We start from the raw sequence: 23,090 nt of genomic DNA, 5'->3' as shown, positions 1-23,090 counted from the left end.
TTAACCCCAGTGGACAGCAGCTCTAGATCAGCGAGTATCACAAGATGCAACATGTAGGTTCAGGTTCATGCTGAGTGCATGTTAGTGTTGGCTAATGGAACATGACAGGACCTTGTGGGCAGCCTATAAAGAATAGGAGCAGTGTTCTCAGAATCTTGGATTTCACAAACAAAATTAACTCTTATTCACTCACAAAGTACTTATTCTCTGTCCACATATGACTGTTCAAAAGGAAGAACCAAAACATCAACTCTTTTCAGGGATTCTCATCTGTTGGGGGGGGGGGGGATGGGGGGGGATCATGCAAATTGTGTTGGCCTCTGGTGATTTAAAAAGTGCTTTATGGCAAATTGCTCAAAGTGAATGGGATCCAAAATCATGGAGTGCTGATGGTATGACATCCAGAGTGCTGATTTGATCAAATCCTCAGATACTGGCGTAGTTTAACTGAAAAAGTATATCAGTTTTGTGAGCCACATCTTTAAACCGGATTTGGAAGTTGGTGCCAGCCCTGTCTATGACTTTAAGGATATGGTGCAATTTAAGGTTGGTGTAGAAGAAACCATATGTGACCACAGAGTAAGGCTAGATTCTCATACAGGTTATATTCCTTCTGACCACTGGAGGGGAAGAGTGCAGACCACTTTTATAGGCCGTGGCTGCTAATGGTGAGACCCCTGTAACCACTGAGATGACAAGGTAAAAAGGACAGTGAAGGAGTTCATGGATTTTGTTCAAGTTGTCGGCTGACTGCAGTTTCACATAAATACATTCTAGCAGTAAGGACTGCACTGTACCCACTGGTATCGTAGGAAGAGCCTTTTGTTGCTGGAGCCTGCTGGACATGCCGTCATGAAGCAGGAAGAGACTTGATTGAGGGATAGCCGAGGGAGAACAGGCCTCTCCACGTTAAGTTCCAGTTAACTTCATAGGTGCTTGCTAATGTTGCCAACTCTTTGTAAAACCTGAAAGTCCTATTCATCAGTCTAGCTCAAAGGCTGTGTCTGTACGTGTGTGTGTCTCTGCGTGTGTGCGTCTGTCTCTGTCGGTCTGTCTGTCTGTGTGTGTGATCTCCCCTTCTAAAGATGTTAATAAAAAAATTCCTGGAGAGGGCTGTGTGCGCCTGCCTGCCTGTCTGTCTGTGTGTGTGTGTGTGTGTGTGCGCATCATCTCCCCTTCTAAAGATGTTAATAAGAAATGTCCTGGAGAGGGCAACACGACAATACAAGTGAACACACATCTGGCTGTCCTGCTTTTATGAGACAAATGGGAGAAACTACTAGTGTTTATAGTAAAATGAGACAGAAAAGCAGACCTGATGGAAAGACAGGAGTAGAATTAGCGGATGAGAGAGAAAGAAAAAGAGAAAACGTGACGACACCAGAGGGCTCAGGTGGCTTTTCTCTTCTGTTCCTGAAGGGTGCGCTGCAGCTCACGCAGGTTCTCAGACAGCAGCTCCACCTCATCTGCGCGTCCGTTCTGTTTGGCGTCAAAGATATAGGCGCGGATGTTATCAATCTGCTGCCGTAGAAGCTCCTCCTCGATGATCTCACATGCTGCAGAGGCATCAGCGTCGTCCTCATCGAAGGGATTTTTGGCTGCTCCAGGTGGCGTGCTAGCTGTCGCCTCCCTAAACAGGTGCCTTGCACCACCATCATCATCCTCAAAAGGGTTTCCACCCACTGGAGTTTCCTTCTTGGTCTCAACTCCGTCCTCCTCTTCTTCCTCAAAGGGGTTGTACTCCTTTCTGCCGTTGGCTACGGCTGCCCTCTGTTCTTTCTGGATGTCCTCAGCAAACGGGTTGGAAGCGTCTTCCTCCACTGGGGTGGAGTCTTCGTCGTCAAAGGGGTTGAGTGACAGGGCTTGGTCTGATGCGGTCGGGGGAGACTCACCCAGCGGCGGGAAGCTCTTTATGCTGGCTGCTCTGGGTGGAGATGTGCTTAGTCTGGCCAGGGTGTAGCTCTTGTCCTCCTCTTCCTCCACCGCTGCCTGCTCCTCTTCTTCTCCTCCTCCTCCTCCCTGCTCCTTTTCCTGCCACTGCCCGCGCTCTCGCTCCTTCAACTCCAGGCGCGCCAGCTGCTCTTGCTGCAGGCTCTCCTCCTCGGCCTGCCTCTTGGAGAGCTCGATGGCGCGGCTGGTCTGCTGTAGGTCGTACTCGTCCTGCAGCTGCCGCAGGTTCTCCTCCAGCACGGTGGCCTCGTCCATGCGGCCAGCCGCTCGCGCCTGCCGCAGGAAGCTCTGGATGTTGTCGATCTGCTGGAGCAGCGGGTCATCCAGCTGCCGCGTGTGCAACGTGTCCGACGAGGGCAGCCAGCCGCCTGCCTTGGTCATACAGGGGGGACGCGCTGCGGTGGGGGCCTCACCGTTGGTGTTGGGGGCTGGACGACTCCTCTCCACCTCCGACCTGCGCTTCTGAGCCTCCAGAGTGGAAGGGAGAACGAGTTGATTAGTCAGACTGAATGAGTAAGTCAGACTATTTGCTGTGTGTACATGATCCTGTGCCTGTGTTTGCAATTTGTATGTGTAAGAGGGTGTTCAACCTGTCTCTCCTGTTGTAGTCTCCTCTCCAGCTCCTCTTTTCTCTGCTCCTTCAGCTCTTCATACTTGTCCTTGGTGGGCAAAGACATGAGACCCAGAAGCTTCTCCTGAAATGAAAGAATGTATTTGCTTGTGTGTGTGCGGCACAAGTGTAACAAGTAAGTGAGATTGAGTGAGTGAGTAGGACCAGCAATAACTAACTGATGACTTAAAAGTATCCTTAATGGTATCTGTACCATCTCAGACGCTTAGAGACCAACTCTGGAAGGTAGCGGCTACCCTCAATAAGGTTACCGAGATCACAATGACTTTTGCAACTCGACTGGAGAGACAGACTACATAAATCTATGTAGGAAAAGGCACAACACCCACAAGCTGCTCTAGAAAAACCTGCATAAAACCAAAACAACGAACCTTGTGCAATTTCTCTGCGTGTTAAGTGTGTCACTGACCTGAACAAACAGCGTGGCACTGTAGCGCACCATCTTCTGTAGCTGAAGAGTCTTTGGGCGAGGCGAAGGTTCCTCCTTTAATCCGAGTGTCAGAATCCTCTTACTGGTTGTACACACAAAGGAACAGAGCAGTATTAGTCTACTGCAGGGTAGCGCCTGCAAACAGCACAGGTGTGTAGTGCAGGGAGAACAGTGGTAACCTGAGTGCATCAATGAGCTCATAGTACTTCTGCACCTCCATCCTAAGGCCGCCCGCTGTGTCCAGGTTATAGGTCGTCTCACCCGAACTGTACAGACATAACAAAACAGGAGGTCACAGACACAGCACAGTCTACAGGGTGCATTATCTTGTCAAATATAAGGGTCTTCCTGCTCATTTATCTGCCTGTTTATTCATTGGGGTGGAAAAATTAATTTCATGAATCCTAATAGGAAGGGGTCTTACTTTAAAGACTCAGCCATGCGGATGTATTCCGGAGCCTTCTCATTGACCTTGTCCATGCAAAGTCTCAGTTTCTACATAAATACAACAAAGCAAGATAAAGGCGTAAAGGTTAAGAATCAATATTCTGAGCAGTGAAAAAAAAAAAAACAAGATGAGATGTGACAAGATGTTCACTAGTGAGTTAAGGCAGGGATGATATTTTGTTGATTTTGATGAGTGACATTTTGTGTTAGAGGAGCCCCACGTGTCCTTTGTGCATGTACCTCATAGAGTTTGACAATGTCTGGCACGTGGTCCTTCTCCTCCAGCTTCTCCTGGCGTTTCAGCAGCGTATCCATGCAGTGGTGGCAGCAGCGGATGCGGTCGTCGTCCCTCTCCTCCAGCACGGAGCTGACCGAACTCAGGCTGCTGATGCTGCCGCGCCGAGGGAGGGACGGGACCACTGAGCCCCCAGACGACTCCTTCTGCCCAGGGCTGCCTGCTGGGGCACTCAGGCCGTCGCGATTCCCACTGGTCAGTTTGTCTACATGTTAAAACAAACACATACCAGCATGAGAGGACACTGTCACTATTAATATAGGCTGGGCAACATGGGCCAGTAATGTGTTGTGTATATTCTTTTGTATGGCTTGTTTGTTTGTCACTGTCCGGTACGATTGGTCCCCAGTATATCCAAGTGGGTTATGGTGAGGGTCAGTCTGTGCGTTTGTGCTTTCAGGCTAACCACAATGCGTGTGTGTGTGCGCGTGTTGCAGTCTTACAAGGGAACAGAAAATGCTTACAAGCTAACGGTAAGGGGACATATTCCATGCACTTCCTGCACATGATGGAGCCACACAGGCGGCAGTGGTGACGGCGGTTCCTAATGTTGAACTTTCCCCCGCAGTCCGGACAGAAGGGCACATCCGAGTCATTCACCCAAGCCACCACAGACTTCTCCATTGCTGAGGAGCAAACACATACACATGCACAAGCATGTAAGAACCTCTAACAGGCCACTGTTGTGTGCCAATAGCCTTACACTGTACACATGTGTTGTAATTGTAATTATAATTTCTCTGATACATACTGTGATTATTTTCACCTCTACAGCGTTGTTACCTTGCTATGATAGTGAAGATGCGGTGTCCTCTTTTATATTGACAGACAAAAGCACTTCATTCAAGGAACTACATTCACACAGTTCAGAGTCAAGTCAACTTGCTATGACAATGTATTTTTTTTCAGGATTATTTGTACCCCACCTCTGATTTTTCCTGCGTCCATGTTGGTCCTGTCAAAAGACGTCAGCTGCAAAAAACAAATGCGTCCCGGACAGCGTTTCAGAATTACTGGTATTTGAATACATACTGAAATGCAACTCAAGCCATCCACTTTTGTTTTTGTTTTGATCACCTTCTCAAGCCGGATGAGACGTTTATTAACTTCAATGACATAGTGGTCAATCCTCTCAGCTCTGTGTTTCTTGAAAAGGTCTAGATGGCTCCTGGTAGCTCCTGAAAACCAAAATAAATTATACATTTGTGACTTCTGCTACCAACTGATAATTTGACCAAAAGGATGGTAAAAAACAGCACCCACTGAGGAATGTATTAAGTGCTTGCACTACAGTGAATTAATCTCAACTATCAGCGAACTGACTTGCCATGTTGAAATAAACATAAAAACAAAATGTCATTGAGACACTTTATCCCAAATTTGAAAGCTTCTGTGTATAATACTCTTTTATCCAAAGCAACTTACAATAGAAGTGAGGTATACATTTTCTCAGCATACAGTGTGTGTTTGGGATCAAACTCATGCCAGCTGAGTTACAGGAACACATTTGGGGGCCTCTACTCTGTTTCTCTCCACCCCATGACCTCTGACCTTAATTCCATGGCTATATTTCTATCCCTGAGACTGAAATTTACCAACTACAAGACAGATGCACAATATGTAGAGCAACAATTCTTGATTAAATGAATTTTCCGGAGATGCATGTTTTTTCTTCAAAACTCTCTTATAAAATCCACGTCTGTGGGTAAACTGCCAGTACACTCACCAAGCTCCTGGGGCTCCCACATGTATGGGTCCACTCCCCCGCAGTAAAAAGACTCGTAACTGGTCTCATTCCGCTCCTCTCCGTCCCGCTTAAGCAGCTTGTCTTTGGCCTTCTTGGCCTTCAGCACCAGACCTGATAAGACACATGGACAGCTGAATGCTCAACCACTTGTGGTCAGTGAACCAAAAGTATATTATGACAATCTATTACTGTACCATGGTTTAATCAAAAAGTTAAACATGCTGACACACTGTAGAATACATATTGAAACACCAAGACATTGGCAGGAGGGATCTTAAATTCTCTCCCTTGTATGTCGCTTTGGACAAAAGCGTCTGCTAAATGACTAAATGTAATGTAAATGTAAATTGGCCTCCTCAATGTACAGGGTGATTAATATTACATACATGTAAGTAGTAAGAAAATGTGTGTGTGTGTGTGGGGGGTGGGGGGGTAAATGAGGTCAGTGAAATGCACAAGAGTTAAAAATTGATAGAGAAATGTAATGATGACATTGTTATTGTATTTTAATCTGCTTGCTTAACCTGTTTGCTGAGGCCTACTCTCTTGCTGAGGCAAAAACCACCTGATTTTGTACTGATTGTCATACATACCGTTCTTCTTTCAAGGACATGTACTGAGAACATTTCTGTAACTTCTGTAGCTATATGAAACAGACATTTCAACATCCTGGGAAAATGACGCCCTTTGTCTGTTTATGTAACATGTTTCTTTCTGTACTCATATAAAAGCTGGCTGCGCCCAGCTCATCTTCGGAGTCTGTTCATGACATTTGGTTGTGACACACTTCCTCTTTCGCAAAAGATAAAAGTACTGATTTAAATTCTGATACTTACTTTTAATCTGACCACGTACATGTCGCTCCTCTCCTGAGTGCTCCTCCTCATAGTGATCCTGCAGTTGGTAAAAGGACTGCAGGTCCTTTAGACACAGAGGACACAGGAAGCCCTCCTTCACCTCTGCAGATCCCTCCAGAGGAGGAGGATAACTGGATGCCATGGGCACAGCCAATGTGAGGCAACAGGGCACTAGAGGGTTGATGCTAGAATAAGTGGGGCCTCAGTCATTCATGCTGCACCTGACATGTGGGGCCTCCTACCCCCAAACTCCTCCATGGCACCCAAGGGTGGATGCCTGCAATTCACACAAAAGCAAATGCATGCCATCTTAACTGATCACACAATATTGTTTGCCAAAAAAAAAAAAATGAACTGCATGATTTAAATTAGCCTAAGTGAGAGCATTGCAATTTGGCATTCTGTAAAAACATAGGAACGACATCCTATCAAGCACATGCATCATCATGTTTTGATAAGGTCTACACAATTTGGATACCAATAAGCTTCTGCCTGTCGCACATTATAGTTCATTGAATTGTGATGAAAGTCAAAACATATTCATATTTACTGAAAAGCATGTGAAAAGCATTCATCTGTAGGCTACTTGCTGACATCTGAAGACAATATATTGTTAGCTCACGATGCATTCTCGCTGAGAAATAATCCTCATGAAATAATCCTCACTGACAATATATGTAGGATAGAGTCTATGATCTATTAGGCATCACGGCCAATCAAATGTTATATATATGATATATCGCAATCACTGAACAAGCAATATTCTAGCCGCAATACACGGCTCTAGCTAGCCATCTACCAGGGACACAAATAGCTATAACGTTACTTTCTTACGAGCAACTATGTTACCAAGCAGCTTACGGGCAACATAAACGTAATTTATGTCCAAAACTTACATGAAGCTTTCTTCATCAATACAGCTGATAAAAACATTTTATTTGCATTATGAAAACTAAATGGCGACAAAAAAGATATTTAGCAGCTACCATTAGCCTTTAGCTAACAGCTAATGTTAGCCTAAAGACAGACCCATCACATCAACCTAACCATACAGCATCAGAGCTGACTAAGGCTAATGTAAGCTAGCCAGTTTAACACATAGCCTACTGTTGTCAACCCTGTAAGGCACAAATGGTGACTTTGTTGGTGAACTTACCGTTTGCAGTATTACACAATTGTAAGCTTCGTATGCTTCTTCCACAGTGGTTTAAATTCCCAGCTGTGAAGGTGCAACTCCCTCCAGGGGTGAAAGGTGAATCTCTGGCTCGTCACACGGTGGATCATGTGATCCAGGCCAAGGCAGGCCGTGTGAGCAGTAAGGCGCCCAGTTTGAAACTGTCAAGGATGAATTGGTCCAGTTTGACTAGCATGGAGTTAGACAGAGGTCTGAATATATTTCATTTTTTTCCTCCACTCGCTTCGAGTGCATCGAATCAACTCACAGTTTCTGTTGGATCAGAATCATTGACTAGCCAACACCGTCTTTTCCTGTGTGTGTGTAGATTTTCAGGACCACAAATCTATTATAAAACTTTACAGTTGTCCTACTTGTGCAACGGTTATCAGTTTTATGATATAAAAAAACATTTAACTTGACACAACCCTAAATCTTACCTTTTTAGTTTTTTGCAGAAATGGGGGTAATCAGACTTTATTCATTTGACACTACAATCCTCTCAGGGTGCATATAATTAGAGTCCTGGGGATGTCAACAGAGGAAGAACTACAACTCATGACAAAAGTCATTGAATTTCCCCACAGATCAATTTAATTTGTAATTCAGAAAGTGGTTTTGATATTAATAGCCTCTGGGTTTTGTACAGTATGGTTATTCCTGTAGGGAATTTAGACATGTTTTCTGGGGTTTTTTCTAGCTAATATAACTAGGTGATTAATTATGTTTTCCAGCTGCTTAAACTAATGTAGTAAACTATGTCTCTGTGCAGGTGTCATCACAAAATGCCAACTGGGTTGTGACTCACAGGCCGTATACTAGCCTATAGGTTTTGTGCTGTATGGCTGTCACCCTAGTAACTGTTGTAGGCTAACTCCAAAAACATTTAGACCTGTTTAGTTAATAAAACTACGTGATTAATTATGTTTTCTATCTGCTTAAACTAATGTAGAAGGCCTACACTATATCTCTTAACTGGGGTCATCATCACACATGTCAACTGGTTGTGGATGGGACCTTTACTACTCTCTTACAAATGTTAATTGTACCTCCCTAGTAACATAATCAAAAACCAAGTAATGAAGAGTATTTCCTTTGATGAGAACTGATAGGTAAGACTTGTTTTCTATTGTCTCATGAAGCATGTCATCTGTATCTTGGATTTTGGTTTTGGTACCAAATAATGATGACGTCATCGCGTATGTCTGCGTACTACGTGGCCTCTGTACTGATCTACCGTACTGACGCCCTCTGTTTGTATGAGGGTTAACATATCTGAGCAGAAGGATGAAAAGAAAAGTCAGCGTCTGAAATTACTGTAATCCTTTAGCGTTAAATGCATTTGCAAAGGTAAATTGCTGTTGAAATGTGTAATGAACGACATTGATGTCATTTTCTATGGATAGCGATCGTTTACTTGCCTGGCTTTTTCTTGCAAGCTCTCCATTAGAAAAAAAAACAAAAAAACTAACGTTACCCTACATTTAGCGAGTTATCAGCTTAGCCAGCTAGGTGGCTAGCTAGGTAACGTTCGCTAGCAGGTCACTGTTGCTAGTCCGAAGCCACTCCACTAGTTTACGCGAGAGCTAACGTAGTCAGCTAACGAGACAGCAACGTTGAAGTTATTGGGGAACTCTGGTAGTGCTCCGATGCAAGTGTCCTATGTCATTAACTGAAGCAATGTCTATAAATGGGTAGTGTTTCGACAAAGTCTTTTTGCTTCTAAGTTAACATGCAAAGCATCGCCAACAAGCTAAATGTTACTTGGCTAGCAAACTATGGAAAACAGATTAGCTAACATTTAAGTTAGCTTTTCTAAACAACGCTCGAGAGCTAATAAGGTAACTTAAGTCAGCAAACTATGAGAAACAGATTAGCTAATATTAACTTAGCTTTTCTAATCGACGCTGGAGAGCTAAGTTCATAGGGTAAGTGCAGTCTGTTTGCTAAGTTGACCTATAACTTAATACTGCATGCCATTTAGTTAAATAAGTAACTTAAACCATGTATGATTTATACAAATGTTAATAGTCTGTGAAGTTAACCGCCAATTACGTAACTTCATTGTACAGTTGCACTGTAAAGTTATCGTCGCATTAGGTTTCGTTAGCTAACGTAACAGTTAGCTTGGGAATACTAGCTAGTGAGCTAAATTGCAAAATAACATTAGCTAGATACCATCGCCAGCTTGTCTCTCTGTCTCTGACCGAAATATGTAAAGACCGTCCAAACGAGTTTTAAATCACCAAGTGAAGTTTACAGACCCATTCACCATAGGTCCTCATTTGCGAGGAATGTCACTTGATGAATGCTTTACTTAGCTATCTAGATACATGAATTGTTAGCAAGCTGGCTAACCAGATACAGAATAAAGTGGCTAACGATAACGCGAAGTTATATAAAGTTAAGTTAGGCTCATCTTGTTTGCTAAATTATGCAGCGAGCTAGTTTGGAATGCTAATGGGTGGATGTCATTTCTGACCGCTAACGTTACAATTCCATGAAACCATCCTAGGTTTGTCACTGACAGTTGTGTCAGTATGCAATTCTTAGCTGTTTGGCTATGTCAGCAATTACTATTTTGAGCAGCACGACCGCTCCGTCAACTTGGCTTAACTTTTTTGTATCCGACTTGGTGGCAAAAGTAGCTAATGTACTTTGCTAGAGAACTAATTTTGGTCATCAATTGGGTCGTAAGGCTGACCCCAAACCATGTACTTTCTTGTGATGCAATTCTGCGACTTTACCATTAATGCTGTGCAGAAATAAGTACATTCATGCTGTATCTGATGCTTATAGTCAACGGCAGAACCTGTCTCGAGACCAAGAGATTTTTGAGGATGAGTAAGAAACCTCCCTGTCGGCCAGGAATTATCTTTGAGGTGGGCGCTAGAGTTGAGGCCCAGGACTATCTTCAGAAATGGTAATTCATGACTTATTAAGGGGAATTGTAATTGAGAGGTTTGTCTGTGTCTGTAACATTAGTCATTCTTTCTTGGTCAATTTTGAAATTTCAGGTACACTTCTCGCATTGAAAAGATTGATCATGATGAAGGGAAAATGCTGGTGCATTTTGACCGTTGGAGCCACCGCTATGACGAATGGATCTTTTGGGACAGTAACCGCCTAAGACCTCTTGAGAGGCCACCCCTAAGGAAAGAAGGACTAAAAGAAGAGGAGGAGATGTCCGTAGGTGTTGTCCCTTTCACACACAAATGCACACTTGACAGCATGAATTAAAATCCCAAACTCAACATGTAGACATATGTATATTGCCATGATGAATATACATGCCCAGACCTAATAGCTACCCATTTAATAGAGAAGATAATGTCTTCATGAAAACACAGATTAAATTGCCCACTGTTATGATGAGCTACAACCCACTGCTAAAATCAAAGTAATATTCATGCATATCTCGTAAACGTTTCTGCCAGGAGAGACTCAGCGAGATGAGAACATCTCACCTACCTGAGCTTCCTGGATGTACAGAGAGCACAGAGGACCAAACAGAGTTACCACAGCCGAGACAAGTATATATTTCAACCACCCATTTGCAGTGATCTGGCTGTTTTAACTGCTTGTCTCACCATTGTTTGGGTTTCGCCATCTAATGCATCTTGACCAACAGTTCTAAGATTTTGTTGGGGCATTGTCCTTCATGTTGCATCAGGTTTATGCAGATTATTCTTTCTACTCTGTAGAGGTGTTCTTTCATACAGGCATCTGGATCTCATTTTTAAGTTTGTTCCAGAAATGATCTTTTAATGTATCTAGAAGCAGGTACACCTGTAGCTTTTTCTTTTAGTTAGTTCCATTGCCGCAGATGAATTGACAAAACAACCTGGTATTTTTCTTTGTGTGTCTGTGTGTTTGGTTGTCTTTTTTAACTTTTGTAATTTTGCAGAAAGCTTGCCCATTTCATTATCTGAAAGCATCTTCATATTCTCAAGAGAACATAATAGAATACAAAACTTCACTATAAAAGCCACTTAATTGTTGCATTGGTGTTCACATCATTTAAATCATGCTAATTATGTGCTTATTACATACTATCCAATTAGGCAAAAGCAGCCGTTCATGGCCATTGTTGATTTCTGTTTGCTGATTACCTTTCACTTAGGAGCTGAGAGATGGTGAGGAGGTCCTGGCTCGTTGGACAGACTGCCGATACTACCCAGCAAAGATTGAGACCATCAACAAAGAGGGTACGTTTCATTATGATTTCTCAAAAAGGCAAATAACCTATGTGTAAGTAGTCTAACTGTTGTCTGTCTTGAAATAATCCATCTTAAAAGTATGCTTGAGTGTCAGGTGACATTTAGTAATACGCAGATATTTGAAATTTATGAGTTCAGCTTGTCACCTCAGCATTGTAGTGGTTACAGTGCCTGTAGAATAACTTGCAAAACTGTCAGAACTGTCAAACCTATCAGGTTAACTGGGCATTGTTTTTTTTCCCCTAGGAACTTACACAGTCCAATTTTATGATGGGGTAATAAGATGTGTGAAAAGAATTCATATCAAATCAATGCCTGAGGATGCGAAAGGACAGGTAAGAAGCTTGTTGTGTTCTGTTGCTCTTTGGGCCGTGCTGTACTGGGTACTGTTGGCTGTGATCAGACAGTGTTGTGTTTCTGTGTTGTAAAAAAAGGACTGGATTGCACTTGTGAAGGCAGCTACTGCAGCTGCTAAGAGCAAAGGAGGCTGCAGGCAGCGCACTAGTGTAAATAGCAACAAGAACAAAGACGAGCAGACGTCTGACTGTGAGGAGGAGGAGGAGGACAAGATGGAGGAAGAGGACGACCCAGAATCAGAGAGACCGGGTATCTTACTATCTCTCACTCCCTTAAGGCCATTTCAGAGTTCAAATGTAAAACTCTGCTTTTGGTGTGTTTCTATATGCCGTATGCTCATCTTTGAGGAAACGGAACACAAATTAATGTTTCTGTTTGTAATTTTAGCATAACTTAGCCATATAATAATATACAACAGTTATTATTTATTTTATTATTAAACTTTAATCTGTCCTCCATGCTTTTCTGAATCTTACACATATATGAGCTGTTTTGGAAAAACCTAGTGACTTTCAAAAGGTTTGGAATTGATCAATTGTAATCTGAATTGTTCAATGCAAAATGTAGACTTTGTCCAGATGCGCAGTAGCACACAGGACTTTGATCTATGGCTAAGCACAAGCCACCCTTTCATAGACCTTTGTCAATACATAGATATATGCTGTACCACATAGTTTGTTCATGGCCTCAGGACCTACTGTATAGCAGGACTTTTATGACCAAAACTAACAACCCAAGTAAAAGTACACATGGTTAAACCTTTTGTGGTGTTTTCAGACACAGAGTCTGCAGGTGAGGATGACTGCAAGTCACAATCTGATCACCATGAGATGGGCAAAGCCAAGAAAAGGAGAGGACAAGGCAGTATCTGTAATTCCAAGAGGGTTCGTCTAAAACCAGCAGGTGTGATTCTTTCCACTGAGCTTCTTACCATTCTGTTAAAAAAGAAGCAGTGGTGATGTAGAGCTTTATACCCGTGTTCTAGGATGTGGTGAAGAGGAGATGGATTGCAAGGAGGAGCCGAAGGAGGAGCCAAAGGAGGAGCCAGTCACAACTCCCCAGGTGCTGTTTCAGTTTTTGTCAGCTCGCTATATTTGTGAAGGAGTCCCAGACCCAAGAGTGTATTGAATGGGGATTACTCTATGTAGCATGTTTTTATCACCTGAAAAGTTCTGTTCTTGGGCACTGGCCTTATCTGAAGTGTATGATGTTTAAACTCACTGTAAGTGGGTATGTGGTTTAAGTGTCATACCTCCTTCCTTCTCTTTTTTTTTTAGAGCGTTGTATGCTCTGAGGCTCCCACTGTAGAGGATAAAGCTTCCGGGTTCCTGGCTGTCCCTCGCACCCCGTCCCCTGGCCGCTCACGTAACCAGCGGCTCAAGCACGATTCTGGGGAGTCCAGCAGCAGCCAGAGACAGGGTGGCGAGGAGGGGGAGGCCAGCTGCTCCCCGACCTCCAGCCACGATCTCACAGATGCTCCTCTAACAGGTGCGTACAAGAGGACAGTAGACATGCAGGTCTCTAGAGGGCAGTTGTACAGTGGAGTTTGTCTTTGAGACTTGATCACTAACTTTGATCACTTTTATCCATAGCTGAACGGCATAATTGTGTGAAGTTAAGGTCCTAGGTTTCATTCCTACTGAGTGCAATCTATGCTTTTAGTAAATTCTGTGGATAAACTTGTGTAACCGGAATGCTTACCAGAGCAGTCTTGACTTGAACACCTTACATGAAATCAGAGTGCAGGGTTAAGTTCTGAAGTGGGGGGAGTAGAAATCAGAGCATTATTTCAAAGTTGAAGCTATGCAAGTGAAGTCTCTGTATGGTCTTGATAGGTGCACTGACAGCTGCCACATCCAGCTCACCTCAGAGAAGACGACGATCCCAGAGGCTTGCCACCAGCTTTGACCCAATATGTCCTCCCTCACCCCCACCCAAAGACCCTAGTCCTCACCCAGATACGAGTCCCCCACAGCCTAACGGTAAGTAGGAGGACTGAAAAGGATGCTGTTTAACAGGATGTTAAATTAATTTGCAACAATTGCAAATGAAACTGCAACACTGGGTCACACACTGCATCCCCACCACCCCAGCTCACAAAAGTTAGGCTGGGTAGATTAATTGACTTGTTACATTTTTAATGGCAAAAGACTGGACATTAAAAGGCATACCTGGTATTTATTAAGTGTCATTTCTCCTTCCAGATAAAGACATGGACACCTCGGAGAAAAAAGAGGCATCTCCTCACAACGACTTTCCAGTGGTTCCTGCTACACCGCCTTCCATACCACCATCCCTTGGCTCATCGCCGAGTCCGTTAACTGAAAAGTTGGTTGACGGACAGGTGACTAAACACGTCCTAGTGGAAGAGAAATCTCCACCACTGGTTGCAGGTAAACCAACAGCTGCCACAAGCTTTGGCCACACAAGCTGCCAACCAGCTGCTGTACATTAGAATTGACATGCAAACTAACACCCTGGGATGTTGAGTGTTAGAAATGATAATGGCCATGTTTGAGCTGGTCTCAGTTCTTTTTGTCTGTTATTATATAACTGCCCCATCCTATTATTATATTAGGTGGAGATTATGTCCAGCATGTTGGCAAGGTGGGGGTTTTCAAATGTTCCCTCCAAAAATAATTAGTATCTTTGTTTTTTCTTGCAAAATGAGTGTCACACACAGTAAGCTGTTATGTTTGCGAGTAGGCGTTAAGAGACAGAGTGTTGCACATTTGTGGTTATAGAAATTTGTCACAGAACGGAAGGGCTCCTTACAGAAGCAAAACCAAATCTAAATAGGCCAATAAGCTACATAAGGATGGTGCATGCATGTTTTGTAACTTAGCAGCTTTTCACAAAAGACATTAGAGATACATTTGAATCTGCAAGCTATTCCCTGTTAGCCTGGATACCATCCGAACTTAGCCACGGCCACAACATTTGAGGTCCGGAAGTTCGGTCTGGCACTGCTCCGTTGGGGAGAAATGATCAAAAATCAAAAAATTGTTCGAACCAATCAAATTGTCAGGCGGGCTTTATACGATGATGGACAGATGATCAACCGTAACGTAATCAACCACGTCACCAACACACGGGTTGAATTCGTTTTCAACAAACGGCTGCCGCTGGAGAGCTGAAATGTATAGATTCAAGTCCATTTAGACATTGACAGTGCATTCATTTTGAAAGAGGAACAGAGAAACGTGATCAAGGCATTTGTAAATCGAAAAGATGTTTTTGCCTTCCTTCCTACGGGATCCGGTAAAAGTTTAATTTATCAGCTGGCCCTGGTCACATACTACGTTGCTCTGATTGGTTGTAGGTAACCAATTGAGCGAAGAGGCATTTTTTTTCCTGGTTCGGTTGAAACACGCCCCATAATCACAGCCCAATGGAGCAGTATCAGACTCATATTCTGACTAGAATTATGAGTATGACATCGTCAGGCTAATTCCCTGTACTCTCCTCCTTTAATACCACTCACTGCTTTAATTAGTGTGGAATAAGGTTATTGAGTTCATAGTCATAATGGCCAGTTCTCTACTGGGTGTCTACATATAGTGGAACACCTAAGATGTCAGAGTAGTAGTTGTAACCTCTGTTGATCTCTGTTTGATCCCCATCTCTAGCTGTTGCCCCCAAGGCTGCTGTGAGAACACCCAAGGCAAATAAACATACAAGGGAACCAAGTAAGTATCAATGAAGATTACATTTTAGGTTTGAATGTGGAATAAGTTCAGTTAACCTGCAATGATGTAGGATATTGTAAAAGATTATCACAATTATTTTTAGAGGTTGTTTTTGTAACATCCCCCACCCCCCATCGCTGTGTGTTTTCAGTCATGAGCACCAAACGCTCTGATGACCCCACATCCCTGAATGAGCGCATCGATCTTGACCACAATAAGTTCAAGTGTAAAATTCCTGGTTGCTCCAAGGCCTTCCGGAAAGCCAAGCTCCTGGACTACCATCTTAAATATTACCACAACACAGACAAGGAACAGGAAGCTGAGGTTGGATCCCCAGACAGAGTTGGCCGCACCAGGGCCACCTCCGCCTCCATGCCCACCAGCACTATCCTCGAGGTCCCCGACAACAAGAGACGCAGGACCGTCTCCACCTCCTCTTGTAAGCATGTCAAGCAGGTTGTCACCCTGTTTTGTAGGGAATCCTGAATCCAGAATCCTGAGACGGCCAATGGCTTTGCCTTGAGGCGATTTCAAACGCTTCAAGCGAGAAACAGATGAAAGTGCTATAACCCATAAGCGAGTTGTGTTGAATGAAGCTTGCAAAGAGAACAGGCCAAGGAGAATGAGCTACTAGACTGCAGTCTATGCCCTGTCATAAGAACAATTGAAGTGACTGCTCAGTTATCCTACACTTCAGTAGCGATGATATGTGTGAAGTTTGCATTGCACATTAAAGACATAAAATATTTTTGGTGATCAGGGCTGTGAGGGCCCCTGTCCACCTTGATTCTGACCTGTCTTCCTTTTGCGCCAGCTCTCTCCTCACAGAGCCACTGCCTGCAGCTGGATTATTCCGGAAGCTGTCTGAAGCCTCCAAAGTTCATCAAGAAGAAGCGCTCCTCAGCCTCCATCAGCTCTGACAGCACTGAAGTGTCTCTGCCTCCGCCACCACGGGAAAAAGTTTTCGAAAGCCTCCATGACAAGATCCTCAAGAAGGTCATCGAGAAGGACACGGGTATGTTCCCCAAATTCTGTGTTCCTCATCTGTCACACAAAAATCCCCCTTTTAATGATTGAAGCTTTTCACTGGTTTACATGGTTTTTGAGTGAATGAAAATATTGTAAGTTGTTTAAAAAGGCATTTGTGAGCTTGAACTTGCTCCTGTTTTGTGTGCTTTTTCACAGGGCTTTGCATAAAGACAGAGAAGAAGTGCCAGTTGATAGGTAAGTCAGTAGCTGTAGTTGTTTACACTTGAGACAGCCTTTAGAGAAGGAAGCCTGTTAAGTGAGCTTGTAAATGTACTTTAATGAGTTAAACACTGAAACCTCATGAGCACTGTGCTCATGTTTGACTTTTTAGAATCACTGCCTGCTCTGAAAATGAAGTTCACAAGGATTAGAATGTTTGAAAAATACTGAAAACAGATTTGTCACATCTGATGTATTTGATCTTGCCTTACGAGTGCAAATTGTGGGAAAGTAGGGGTAAATGATCTTGATGAAGAAAGACTCGGATCTTGTCCTTTCAGGCAGAAAGAAAGAGAAGGATAAGGAGCGCAAGGACAGAAAAGAAAAGGAGCCCTTTAAGTTAAAACAGAAGAAAAAGAAGAAGAAAAAGAAGAAATCCAAACAGCACTGTAAGATCCTCTTGCCTTCTATGTTATCCTGAATATGCTCCTCTTGGCAACACCCAAGATTCAAGGTATCTGATGAAGGATATGCCCCACATAATGGTCTTATTGGGACAGTAGGGCCGAGTACACTGGTTGACATGGTGCTCTTGAATATACACTGTGGAATGTTCAGCAGAGGCAGAACACTATAGTCACTATAGTCTTGATGTTTGATTTAGAAGGAAATCATTTTATGATGTTCACTTTGTGTTTGGACACACATCATTGATTTTTGTGATTTCAATATGAGTTTCTTTAATGTTCTACCTACCTCACTTACAATGATGTGATCTAAGCAACGCACTGTTTTATAGTCCTGTGCTGCTAATGTTTTCAAGTTAGTTGTGTGTGAAAAATGGCCTCACTGTTGACAGCTGCATCACTTACAGAATCGGTTTGATGAAACATGTGCCTGTGTGTCTCCAGGTTACCCTGAGCTAGAGGACATGTCGCTGACCTTCCTGGAGCGGTCATCTCCATCTCCTGTCCAACGCTCTTCTGGCAGCGCCTTCACCCTCCATACGTCCTCATCCTCTTCCTCCTACTCCAAGCATAACTATCCCCGTGCCATCCTGTCTATCGACCTTACTGGAGAGAGTAAGCAACCAGCCACCACTCATGCTGTAGCTCGAGAAATGACAACGTGCTCTAGCTGTAAAATAGGTTTCACTTTAGGTTCACTTTTAGCACTGATAGCAGTCATTAACATCACAGATCCTAAACAGATTGATTACACGATGGGATGCTGGTGTTTGTTGCTGCTCTAAGTGATTCACCATCAAGTAGATCTTAATGTTATCCTGTGTTTGGCTGGGGTAGACACCATATACGGGAGCTAGTTACCAGGGGGACCCAGGTTCAAGTCCGGCCTGAGGTCATATCCCGAACCCACTCCCCATCTCTCTCCAACTCGCTTTGTCTCTGCTCTCTACTACTCCTGTCAATAAAAAGCCTAGAAAAAAAGTTCTTAGCAGTCAGACAGCTTCAAAGGACTTGATTATCTTGAATTGGAGTAACTTCTTATATGAGATTAGAGTAATGGCTAGAGTAGCATCTGAGGTTAGAATCTAGTCACAGTGCAGTCAGATCCAAGTCTTAAGTGATCACTTGAACTGTAACTGAGTGTTCAGTTCAGTCTGTGTTTTTCAAAACTGCCTCTCTTGTCCTCACTGCAGATCTCTCTGACATTGACTTCCTGGAGGACTCCACCACAGAGTCACTGCTGCTGAGTGGAGATGAGTACAATCAAGATCTGGACTCGTTGGCTATGGACGACTTCCCTGACGAAGAAGAGACGGCAGCTAATGAGATTGTGCGCTGCATCTGTGAGATGGACGAGGAGAACGGCTTCATGATCCAGGTGCGGCTCTGCCCCCACGAATGTCTATCCCATACTGGAGATGGAAATAAGGGACACCTGATGTGACACTCTGTTCCTTCTCTCTCCCTCTCTCCCTCTCTCTTTCCATCTGTCAGTGCGAGGAGTGCATGTGCTGGCAGCACAGTGTGTGCATGGGTCTGTTGGAGGACAGCATCCCTGATCAGTACATCTGCTACATCTGCAGAGATCCCCCAGGTAACACTCTCATGCACACATGCAACTGGCAGGATTAGCAAAAATATCAATAGCAAATTGAGTGTTTCTCAATGTACAATATTTATATACATCTAATCCCTAATAAAAAGAGTTTTGCGATATTCATGTGCATGTTCTCATTGGGGTTCTTTTGGTTTTGTTTTTAGGTGTTTTTCTTTTTTCTTTTCTTTTTAAAATTAGTTTTTTCGCAAGGGTTCAACTATTGCATAACACTGTCCTCCTGAAATTACCTTTATATCATAGGATCATTCATGTTGTTATTAGAAGCATTATTTGGCAACTACAAACTCCATCTTTACAAAGAGACAAAACTGATGTTGGTTGTGTTTTATTTTACATACCCAAACCTTTCTCAGGACAAAGATGGAGTGCCAAGTACCGCCATGACAAAGAGTGGATGAACAAGGGCCACATGTACGGCCTGTCCTTCCTCACTGAAAACTACTCCCACCAGAATGCCAAGAAGATCATGTCCACCCACCACCTGTTGGCTGACGTCTACAGTGTCAAGAAAGTGCTGCACGGCCTGCAGTTGAAGATGGACATTCTGCAGTAAGTCGGCCTGTCAGACACACCCATCATTTCCAAAATAGTCTCCTCACAAGCATGACAGGAAATATTGCTTTTAAATGACACCAGTGAGTCAGGTCTTATTTTTTTTTTGTCCCTAGACTTGATTAATAAACCTTTTGAAATAATGAAAAATGTAATATTGGAGCACTAGGAAGTAATGTAACATGGGAATACTACTCTTACCCAAGTGCAGGATATCCTGACTGCATGTCAAAACAAAACAAAAAAGTTATATATTTTTTGCATATTCAGAAGTCCAGAAGACTATGCAGTTTACTACAGAACTTGTTGCTACCGATCCTCAGATGCACCCCCTACTACAAGAGTATAAACTAAAAATGCAATGAATAAAAGTGATGATAGAATTAAAAGACGTGTACACTTGTATTTTAATAGGTTCAAGTCAGTTCCAGCGACACAGTCAACTTTAACTCTTTTTTTTTTCTGAAGAATTTTCCCATGAGCGCAGTCTTCAGGTAGCCCACTTACAGTGGGACCAGAGCTCAGGTCGAAGCTCCAGAGTACGAGATGATTCTGATCCCCTCCTCTCTACCTCCCAGGAACAAACACAATCCCAGCCTGCACCTGTGGGCACGCTCGTGGGTGAATTCAGACGAGGAGCAGCCCATGGGTGGCGTGCCCGACTGCATCCACTACAGAGAGCACCTTAATCAGAGCTCCCTCCCAGAGACGTACATCACTAGTGAGCACAGCTACCAGAAGCCTCCAAGTGCACACGAGAGAGCAGGAGAGACGGGAGCACAACCAGCTGCGCACACACCGCAGTGCATACCAAAGGAGGAAGAGGTCTGTACTGCAGACACTTGGGCTTTTATACGCAAACCTATGCTATGGATTGAAGAATAATGAACTGTTTGACTGTGTCAATGCTGTGACTGGATCTGTTGTCAGACATCGTTGTGTGAATTGTTTCTTTTTGCGTTTCTCTTCTCTCCTGAAGGACACTGGTGCCATCTGCCTTGCCAGCTGTGTCACTGAGAGCTGCTCGGGCCCCACTGATCAGGCCCGGAACTGCCTGCAGTGGCAGATGAACCTGCTCACACACATTGAGGATGTGCAGAACCAGGTGGCTGGCAGGATGGACCTGATCGAGAAGGAGCTGGACGGTGAGACAATGAGCACTGAAAGGGGCGGACAGAAACACAGAGGTCATAGGTTATAAAAACGTGAACAAACTAATGAAACCCTAACTCATTATTTCATTATGCCAAATCAGCATTTTTTGAATTCACCCAAATATTGTGTCATTCTTCATTTCATTGTGATTCCATTTTAATGACTGGACTCTTTGACACCATCATCTGAGTTTTGAACATCATAGAAATTGTTAGACATTTAATTAATCAGTAGTGCATCACCATTTATTTATATCTTGTCTTGGACAAAAACATTTTTTTTTTACCAGTTTTGTCGGATCTGTGTCATTGACGCCATAGTGACCTTTATTCCTCCATTTTATCCTCAGTCCTGGAGAGCTGGTTAGATTTCACAGGTGAATTGGAGCCCCCAGACCCACTGGGGCGTCTGCCTCAGCTTAAGTGCCGCATCAAGCAGCTCCTCACCGACCTGGCCAAGGTACAACAAATGAGCACCCTGTGTTCGGTGTGAGACGGCTACTGAGCTTAGACACACACACACACACAACTGAACCTGCTTGCACACACTGTGACCGCACACGCACCATTGCACAGCCTACTGGAGAGGCCTTGCTCTCAGTCACTGAATGGTGTCGGACATCAGAGCCCCCCCTCTCTTCAAGCAAATCTGATCCTGGACCTGCCCCTCCTGGAATGAATGTGGAAGAACTTCAGAGGTCTGCCGGAGGAGCGAGCGTGACAGAAGCTGGCGTAAGAGCAGAAGAGTTGCTCTTGTGTTGTCAGGTGCATTTAAAGGGAAGATCTAATCTCTCACACACATTTCAGCACCCCATGCTGGAGAACACTTGTCCCCATTAACTTTAAACTCCCAGTGAGGGGGGTGGGGGGTGGGAAGAATGCCACAGAAAACACATGCTGTAGCAAAATCTGGTAGACACAAAGCTGGTCCAGATAAGTGTGGGGTAATGCTGGTATGCCCAACCGCACTATGCTTTTTAAAATGGCTCCCAGGATTGAGAGGATCAAACTCTGGATTTATGAGTCTCCTCTGAAGACTGAACACAGAATGATTGTGCATCTGGTCATTCAGGAGAACTGAATGGCCACTTGTCTTGTGCCAAGTAAAGAGTGGGTGTAATGTCTGCAACAGCAGTACTCCCAAGTTGTCATAGGAGCTTGACAGAAAAAGTGAAACATAGGATCTGTTTACACTCATGTGTGCAGCGCATGTCTTTCTAGTGGTTCCCCTCTGACCTCTCGTTTCAAATAGCTAGAAGTAGCAGCAGCGGCAGCAGCTGTCATGTGACAGCTGATCGCTCGTATCGTAGAGCCTCTGCCTGCGAAATGACAAGGCAGCCCAGGAGGAAAGACCCTCTTCACTCCCTGTTCACCTCCAGTAACAGCACAGTAAGCTAGGTCCTCACAGGACACATGCATTTATGGGAAATGTGTATGGTTTGGGTGGGACAATAAATGTACAGCTTTTTTGTAAGTGTATACATGAGGAAGGATGCAAAAGGCATGAGGACAAAAATATACTTGAAAAAAAAAAAATGCCCATATGTATTCAGAATTTCTATTCATCTGTATGGAAGTGTTTTAGAATTTAGCAAATGGTATGACTTAAAAAGTTGTTTTTTCATTGAAATGTAACAGTTGTATATAAAGAGATTATTTAAAACTTGGTGTAACAGACCTAACCTATAACCTCATTAAAAATATTCTGGATATTTATTTTGTGTTGTGTTTTTGTGAGGTCATCTAGACCATGATAACCTAAATGTGGACATAGAGAGATGTGGAATTCCTTGTGCCAGTGATTAGAGTGCCTCACACAGTGAACAGATGTCTGTCAGTCTGATGTCAACAGATGGCTGTGTCACATGCTCATCTATACCTCAACACACCTGCTACCCTTTACACAGATAAGAGATCACGCATCAGTACTGCATGCTACAGGCTACTACAGGTATGCTAAGGGTGACCTTTAGCCAAGAAAGACCTACAAATTTGATTTGCAGCCAGACAGAAATGTGCATTTTCTCACAATTTACAACTTCCCTATCTACCGACCCCAGGTACCTCCAGCAATTAACTTGATGTACCTAGCATTCATAGGCCATAAGTCTCGTCATCCAATATTTGCTTTCTCAACATTAGCCTTGAGAAGCCACCTTCGGCAAGGCAACCATATTTATATAGCGCATTTAATACACATGTGCAACTCAATGTGCTTTACATATAAAGAATTGAAATAAATAAAAGGATAATTAATTGAAACAAGTAAAAAGAAGATCATAAACTAAAATTAAAAAGTTCGTTCAAACCCAAC

The 23,090-nt window shown here is 43.5% G+C and overlaps 2 protein-coding genes across 2 annotated transcripts; one reads left to right on the top strand and one right to left on the bottom strand.

Moving 5' to 3' along the window:
- Positions 1-1,241: 1,241 nt before the first annotated feature.
- Positions 1,242-7,728, bottom strand: LOC105899335 (rabenosyn-5). The gene is made up of 12 exons (XM_012826507.3): positions 7,514-7,728; positions 6,337-6,634; positions 5,480-5,611; positions 4,831-4,931; positions 4,680-4,725; positions 4,218-4,379; positions 3,699-3,958; positions 3,436-3,506; positions 3,191-3,277; positions 2,991-3,093; positions 2,541-2,645; positions 1,242-2,418 (listed from the first exon to the last, which is right to left on the bottom strand). Exons 2-12 carry the CDS (start codon positions 6,497-6,499, stop codon positions 1,390-1,392), a joined length of 2,259 nt encoding a protein of 752 aa, XP_012681961.2. The 5' UTR covers positions 6,500-6,634; positions 7,514-7,728; the 3' UTR covers positions 1,242-1,389.
- Positions 7,729-9,465: 1,737 nt separating this feature from the next.
- phf20l1 (PHD finger protein 20 like 1) lies at positions 9,466-22,492 on the top strand. Its single transcript, XM_042708933.1, has 22 exons — positions 9,466-10,454; positions 10,549-10,720; positions 11,655-11,739; positions 11,998-12,086; positions 12,186-12,357; positions 12,886-13,011; positions 13,094-13,170; positions 13,386-13,596; positions 13,944-14,090; positions 14,313-14,501; positions 15,738-15,797; positions 15,949-16,236; positions 16,612-16,812; positions 16,983-17,021; positions 17,297-17,434; positions 17,897-18,067; positions 18,646-18,830; positions 18,947-19,046; positions 19,424-19,619; positions 20,201-20,447; positions 20,602-20,767; positions 21,127-22,492. The coding sequence occupies exons 1-22, from the start codon at positions 10,309-10,311 to the stop codon at positions 21,267-21,269; spliced, it is 3,348 nt and encodes a 1,115-aa protein (XP_042564867.1). The 5' UTR covers positions 9,466-10,308; the 3' UTR covers positions 21,270-22,492.
- Positions 22,493-23,090: the final 598 nt, after the last annotated feature.

This window comes from Clupea harengus, chromosome 1, assembly GCF_900700415.2.
Source record: "Clupea harengus chromosome 1, Ch_v2.0.2, whole genome shotgun sequence".
Taxonomy (NCBI): domain Eukaryota; kingdom Metazoa; phylum Chordata; class Actinopteri; order Clupeiformes; family Clupeidae; genus Clupea; species Clupea harengus.
The sequence above is the reverse complement of the archived record's forward strand: the minus strand, read 5'-3'. Positions and strand labels throughout refer to the sequence as shown.